The sequence below is a fragment of the Dryobates pubescens genome, chromosome Z (assembly GCF_014839835.1).
Source record: "Dryobates pubescens isolate bDryPub1 chromosome Z, bDryPub1.pri, whole genome shotgun sequence".
Taxonomy (NCBI): Eukaryota; Metazoa; Chordata; class Aves; order Piciformes; family Picidae; genus Dryobates; species Dryobates pubescens.
In genome coordinates this window covers 46388994-46396096 of record NC_071657.1, presented here as the reverse complement: position 1 = coordinate 46396096, position 7103 = coordinate 46388994, and the positions used below count along the sequence as shown (strand labels likewise).

General features: G+C 38.5%; 1 protein-coding gene across 1 annotated transcript in view; it reads right to left on the bottom strand.

The window, feature by feature from the left end:
* Positions 1-370: 370 nt before the first annotated feature.
* Positions 371-7103, bottom strand: part of MLLT3 (MLLT3 super elongation complex subunit) — a 121901-nt gene continuing 115168 nt past the window's right edge. The window contains exon 12 of the mRNA XM_054177769.1: positions 371-1539. Coding sequence (XP_054033744.1) covers positions 1408-1539 — 132 coding nt within the window. The 3' untranslated portion in view covers positions 371-1407. The remainder of the gene's footprint in view (positions 1540-7103) is intronic.

The window sequence follows — 7103 nt, the reverse complement described above, 5'->3', positions numbered from 1 at the left end:
AGTGATACAAGAGCAGAGAGCTTTGATGTGAAACCAAGCGGATCTCATTTGATCAAGCATAAACAAGGATCCTGATTTTAAGGAATAACAGGTGTTATGGAAGAATATTCATTTTTATAGACAAGAAATCCTTCTGGAAACATGAGCAGGTTACTGAACAGACACCAATATCTGGGAAATGTAAAAAAGCATATATGCATGTGTGTATATTTATATATACAGGTGTGTGTATATGTGTCTATACCCACACACATATATACAATGTGTCATGTATGTATTTATTCCAATATGGTTTTTTTTTAATTTCAAATAAAGGTTTTTAATTTATCAGTTGTAAACCGCTCCCCCCCCCCCACCCCCAAACCCAGAAACAAAAGCCCAAAATAATCTAAGCAGACTATGTACTACACAAACAAACAAAACTGCTTTGCAACAGAAAAAGTGAATCACACACTGGCAGCAGAGGAGTGTTGAAACCTGTAGTAATAAATAGCTCCAAATGAAGAATTTTCTACAACATTTCCTTAGAAGACAGGACCAGTACTTCTCATTTTATGATGATCCTGCAGAACACTTTCTAATTTTATAACATTATAACAGACACAAGAATGCAGACTGCAAAAGATACTGAAATCAGGACAGTATACATAACATTTTTTGTTAAAAGTCCTACTGGCTTATTCACTAAGGTTAGACAGCAAGTCATGTGATCCTATTTGGTGCTTTTTCTACAATGGTCAAGATCAATAAATGGATAGAATCAAGGACCTGCGGTCCAACCCACTGTGGCAGATGAGAAACAAAATTACAGGGCCACTGTTTGATCCCCAACTTTGTATCTTGTTTCCTGGAATCCCAGAAGTGGAAACAAGACTGTAGTGTTTTAAGTGACTAGAGAAAGATGGCAAGAAGAGGCATTTTAACATGAATAAGGTTACTAGGCTTGTGACAGTACTGCATCAGAAGAGCACACATGGGACCCCACTACTTGCAACATCTGGTGGTGTCACTCGATGACACATTGACTTGAGAATACATGTATGCAATAATAAATAGATCAGTTATGTAGTAAGGCAGTATGCTGAACACGCATTCCTCTTGTGGACTGGAATATCACAGAGAGATACATGCCACCATACACATTCATTAAGACCAAGTTTTTCTGTTTGTTTGTGTGTTTGTTTTTCAAGGTTATCCAGGCAAACGCTTCCACAGCATTTTCCTCTTGAGAAGTGCGATCCTCTGAGTCTTATCACTTTTCCTCTCCCTTATCAAGAGCTGATGACTGGCTTTAAGGAAGAATATAGCTGAAGAGGGTTGCTTTCTTTTTTCCCCTCCCATTTTGGTCGCATCATGCTGAATGTTTAATTTAAAGAACAGTTTTTGATGCAGCCAAATGCTGAATCCTCAGGAGGTTCCAGATGTTTCCAGGTAACTCTGTAGTTTACGGACTGTGGTTTTGTCCAGTGAGCAAAGATCAAAGTCAAAGGTTGTATTTGTGATATGAAAGTGTCCAGTTTCTTCTATAAGATTTACTATCTGAAAGAAAAAATGTGGTTGAAAATTTCAGCAGTTTCACACGCACAGTCAATGTATTAACATGCTACTAAGCATCATATGAAGGGCATAAAACAAGCCAAATGGACCCAGCTCTTGTGGGTTAAACCATTATCTTTATTGCTTACTTCCTTTCTGCCATAAACTGTGGCCCAGATTACAGTACTTTCTTGTTTTTCCCTTGGTCATAAATCATAATGCCATCCCCTACCCATTAGTTGTTCAAGCATTACCACTAACATTACCATTAAGAATGTATTTTTCAAATGTTAAAATCTGTGTATTTTCTACATCTTTAAAAGGCAACAAAAGAGCAGCACACCCTCCCACACCCCCACAAGTTCAAACAAATAAAAAAGCCTCAGGTAGATTTCTGTCTGGAATACTTATTGTGTGCATATCTGCTAAGCAGGTTGCTTTGGAAAATAATTGGCATAAAGCTTTTTTCATCAAGGGAAAGAAAGAAAACCTTATGAAATGTAGCCCATATCAAATAGAAAATGCATTCAAGAACTATCACATCAATGTTAGTTCATGTAGTAGCAGTTATTTCTTGAACACCTGACTTAATTTTTGAAAACCAAATCAACCATGAAGATTCCATGAAGATGGAGAAGGTTCAGAGGAGGGCCACAAAAATGATTAGTGGGCTGGAGCACTTCTCCTACAAAGACAGGCTGAGAGGGTTAGGGTTGTTTGACCTGGACAAGAGAAGGGTCCAGGGAGACTTTTTGGTACCTGAATGGGGCCTACATGAAAGCTGTGGAGGGACTGTTTACAAAGGCATGGAGCATTAGGACAGGAGACAATGGTTATAATCTAGAGACAGGTAGATTTAGACTGGACATTAGGAAGAGGTTCTTTACTATGAGGGTGGTGAACACTGGAACAAGGTTGCCCGTTGAGGTGGTAGAGGCCCCCATCCTTGGAGACATTCAAGGTCAGGCTTGATGGCATTCAGAGCAACCTGATCTAGCGGGCATTGTCCCTGCTTACTGCACGGTGGTTGGACTAGACGATGTTTAGAGATCCCTTCCACTTCAGTGCATTCTGTGATTCTATGAATGATGCTTACCAATGGCATAAGATCACTTCATCTGGTGACTGATCTATAATCACACCTTCCATTCAAATTGAAGAAATGTGACAAGTTCTTGAGAAGAATAGGGACTAAAACCTCTCTCCTATGAGGAGAGGTTGAGTGCCGGGACTGTTCAACCTGGAGAAGAGAACGCTCAGGGTAGACCTCACCTATGTGTACAAATACTTGAAGTGAGAATGTAAAGAAGGCAAAGCCAGACTCCTCTCAGTGGTGCCCAGTGACAGGAACAGACGCAATGGGCACCAGCTGAAACACAGGAGGTTCTCTCTGCACATCAGGGAACACTTCTTTCTTGTGAAAGTGACCAAGCACTGGCACAAGTTGGTCAGGGAGGTTACGGGGTTTCCCTCATTCAAAAGCCATCTGATATCTTCCTGGGCATCTAACTTCACATGTCCCTGCTTAAGCAGGTCAGGGAAGGATTGGATGATCTCCATGCTACAAAATCAATGGTACATATCTAACTTGTGCTTCTCTGCAATTTTGACATTTTAGTCCCTGAATTCTGTATTTTTTAAGAGTGGTCACCCTCCACACTGAATTGTGCTTAACACATGATGCCAGATTGAAGTTCCAGGATGTGCACCTACCTAAAAAACTCATTTAGCATACTGGAAAGCCAAAGCATTATTTGTTAGATAGGCCTACCACATCAAGCCCTTATGTGCAGTTTCATTCCAAGAGACAGACATCCCAAGTGAGTACATTGAAAGGCTCTCTGAATTGGGCCCTCTGGGTAGTGTCTTGACATTGCTCTTCTGCTCAGTATTTCAAACATTGCTCTTCTGCTCAGTATTTCAAACAACCCCTTCTGCAGCACCCAGGCTAGGCTCATTGCTTTGATTATACCCCTTCATTTGAAACTTATTTTAGTTCTAGGATTTCCACATATACCTCCACTGAAATACTGCTGCTAGATAGTCCTGGCTTGTTTGAGGATTATTGCTCTGATTGTAATTGCAATTTGTTTTCTACAGCTGGAGGAGCTACAGATGTATGCACACAAGGCTGAATAAGCATACCTTAAAATGAAAAACATGGTAAGAAGACACTAGCAGTAAATGAAAAAGAACAATGAATTTAAACTAAATCTTTTATAATTTTCCCCATTTCCCTCAGACCACAGAACAGACTATATCGATGATAAATAAAATAACTTTGTGTCAACTGTCAGGCATGAAATGACAGAATCCATGGTGAATTAAACTAAAATGGAAACAAGATAAAATAGTAAGAGGAAAATGCCTGTTACAGGAAAATCTCTCTTGTCAATCACTTCATCTTTTCTAGGCTGGATAAAATAAAAGTAAGATCTGATTTTGCGTGCAGCTGTGCAAAATTTTGGAAGTATTTAGGAACAATCCTGCTCATGTTAACACTTCATTTAAATCCATGCTTTTTGGCTTTCATTTTTTTCCATATGGGAATTTTTAGTCTAAAATTGCCAATTTCATTTTTGATTCACTGATTCAACATCTTCCCATCTCGTGTTCTGCAATTAACAGGAAAGAACAACAAAAACCCAAATAGGACAAAACTAACTCTCAACAGAAGAAAACTTTGATATGTGCCATTTGATACGTGTAATTCATTTTTTTGTGGTCTCTTGAACCTTGTCTAAGAGAAGGTAAAAGAGGCAATCAAGCCTCCTTTTGTAAAATTAGGACTCTGATCTCAGGCTTGGCCTCCAAATATCCACTGACTGATAAATAAATGCCTGCACATGAAGATTACTGAAACCAAGGCCAGGAAGATACAGCTATGCTAAGTAACTGTTTAACACTTCCTTTCATTATGGTGAAAGAATACCACACTTCGCAATTCCCACAGCAATATGTCTGATTTTAGAAACAAAGACTACATAAAAATGTTAATGTGTATTTTCAAACAGCACTGTGTATTTTAAAAAAATTCTAACCATAATTATTGATCAGGTCTGCTTTGGGCTTCTAAGCTGTAGGCCAACAGAAATATAAACAATTTAAATGTATCCCCCATCCAGCCCTCAAGAAATTTAGACACTATGTGAGGGCACCTGGTAAATCAAACCAAACTGAACACCAAAGGCTTTAATGTATGTACAAAAATGCATCAAGACAAACCCAGGCAGCTCAATGAAAAACACCTGTTGGTGTACCAGTGAACGAGAAATTCATGACTTGCACTATTAGCACACACATACACATATATATATATCCTTTTATGTATATATATATCCTTATGCTACTCAGAAATTTTTGAAAAAGAACAAAAGGCTGAGACTAGTTGCCTGACAGCTGCCTAGTCTGACAGCTATAAGTATTAAATCCACAGCATTGAATTGTTTTATTCCAAGACTGCAGGCTGCAAAGAACAAAAATGTTCCATTTGTTCCTGTTGTAGCAAGCTTTGCTTTTCTGCTGTAATGTACATCTCTGTTTACATAATCTCTCTCCAGCTTAGTGTCATCACTATCCATCACAGTACAACTATTTGTCAGCCTTTAAACAAGCAAATGAGTGTGTTTGTTTAAGGAAGCCAAAGTGCAACTAATGACATAGTAATTTTTCAGTTTATGGAAGGGTTTAGGCCCATGTGATCGTTTCCAGACCTGCAAGCTGCCCCTTGAAGAAAATTCTCAGAAGATATCTGCCATCGAAAGTAAGCACCATGTGGACATAAGCAATGTTATTTCCAGCAATGCTGCAGACTCTTGGCATCCTCCCTGTGCTATGCTTTACAGAGATTTTTTACCAGGTAAAGCATGATTTCTGATAACTCAGAATAAGAGCTGATGAGTTATCAGAATTCTCGTTGCCTGAGCTGAAAATGCAGAGTTAGGAACCCAGCATTAGCCAGCCAAATGTCTCCCTCTTGGCCAATTCTTATGTATCTGTAAGCATCATTTTACATCAGGATTACTTAGTTACCCAATCAGGCACTTGTAGTGCTGCCTTCTCCCTCTTTCTTTCCCCGTGCCCCCCCCCCCCCCCATTATTTCAGCTTCCTTTAAAAAGGATCTCAAGATCCACATTCTGAAATAGATCAATTTTTCTCATTTCCAACTTGGCTGCGTTCTTGTTTGCTGTCATGCTTATGGATATGGTAACTGAGATTACAAAAACCTGACTTCTCCTTTTCACATTCCCTCAGCTAAGTTTCAAAGGACAGCACTTTTGAAAGATCAATGCCTCAATTCTTCTTATGCAATTCCTTTCTCTAAAAATTCCCTAAAAGTTGGTGGATAGCAGACTTTGACATGCAAGAGATAATCACTTGCCCTGACATAAACTGAAGAGATGACAGTTACCAGTAAGGAAGACACAGCTCCACCACCATTCCTCTTCAGCACCATCTCTACCTTTATAACTCTTGGAGCTATTTACCTTTTTCTGCTGTGTATTGTTCAACTCTTTTCATGTAGTAATCATCATTCCTTTCCACAGTTTTACCCTTTGCTATCATGACTTATACTCCCTATAGTCTCCATATACTTGTATTTCTTGGTCTAGAAGCTTTGTACTCTATTTCTGTGCTTATTGGAAGTATTTTACATTAATTACATGGCTGCAAAGCAGGATAGGTGGAATGATGGTTTATTTGTAATGCATGGAAGTGCTGATTCTCTGCAAGTTATCCATTCAGTACTGTGAACATACTTTTGTAAACTGAAAACTAATGAATTGCAAAATATAAAGGATTAAAGGCTTTAAAACTAAACTACACTATTTGTTTTATAACAGCAGACTATTTGCCAGTGTAGCTGGTGTTATTCAGTTACCAGCTATCAGTACAGAATTGCATCACTGTCCCAGCTGGACAGTCCAGCTATAAATCCAGCTTATACTGGTGCTGTGTCAACAGCCTGCACACACTCAAACCAAGGGAAACAATATGCAAGAGCAGTCTCCCAGAAAACAAGGCAATACTGATTCTACATCAACCTAATTTTCATAACACACCTAATTAAGCACTATACTATGAGAAGTCATGGACTACAGTATTAAGATTATACTCTTCACAAAAGTTGTGAGGTCAAGGTCAATGAAAGAATGCTTTCTTTTGCCTGATAAACACACTCAAGAGAAAAAAAAAACAAAACAAAACAGTTGATCTTTCATTTAAAATGCACAAGCATATACTGTTCTTTTTTCATTTACTTGGAACAGGATAATCTCCACTTCCAGCTCAGTTTAGTCTCTCTGCTCACTGTTTTTCCTTATATCTTCCTACGAAGTTACTATGATTATAATAGTACTTTAACACCAGACCAAAGAAGTTTTTGTGGTCAAACTATCATTTTTTTTCTAATGAAAGGAAATACCTCTTCCCCACCATATGTATTTAAATGCCATTAGATAAAAAATAGACTATGGATTCAGCTTCAACCATCTTAGTTGCTTGGACAATATTTCTTAGAATGACAGACTAATTTCCAATCAGGAGGGATATTGCCTAGTCCCAG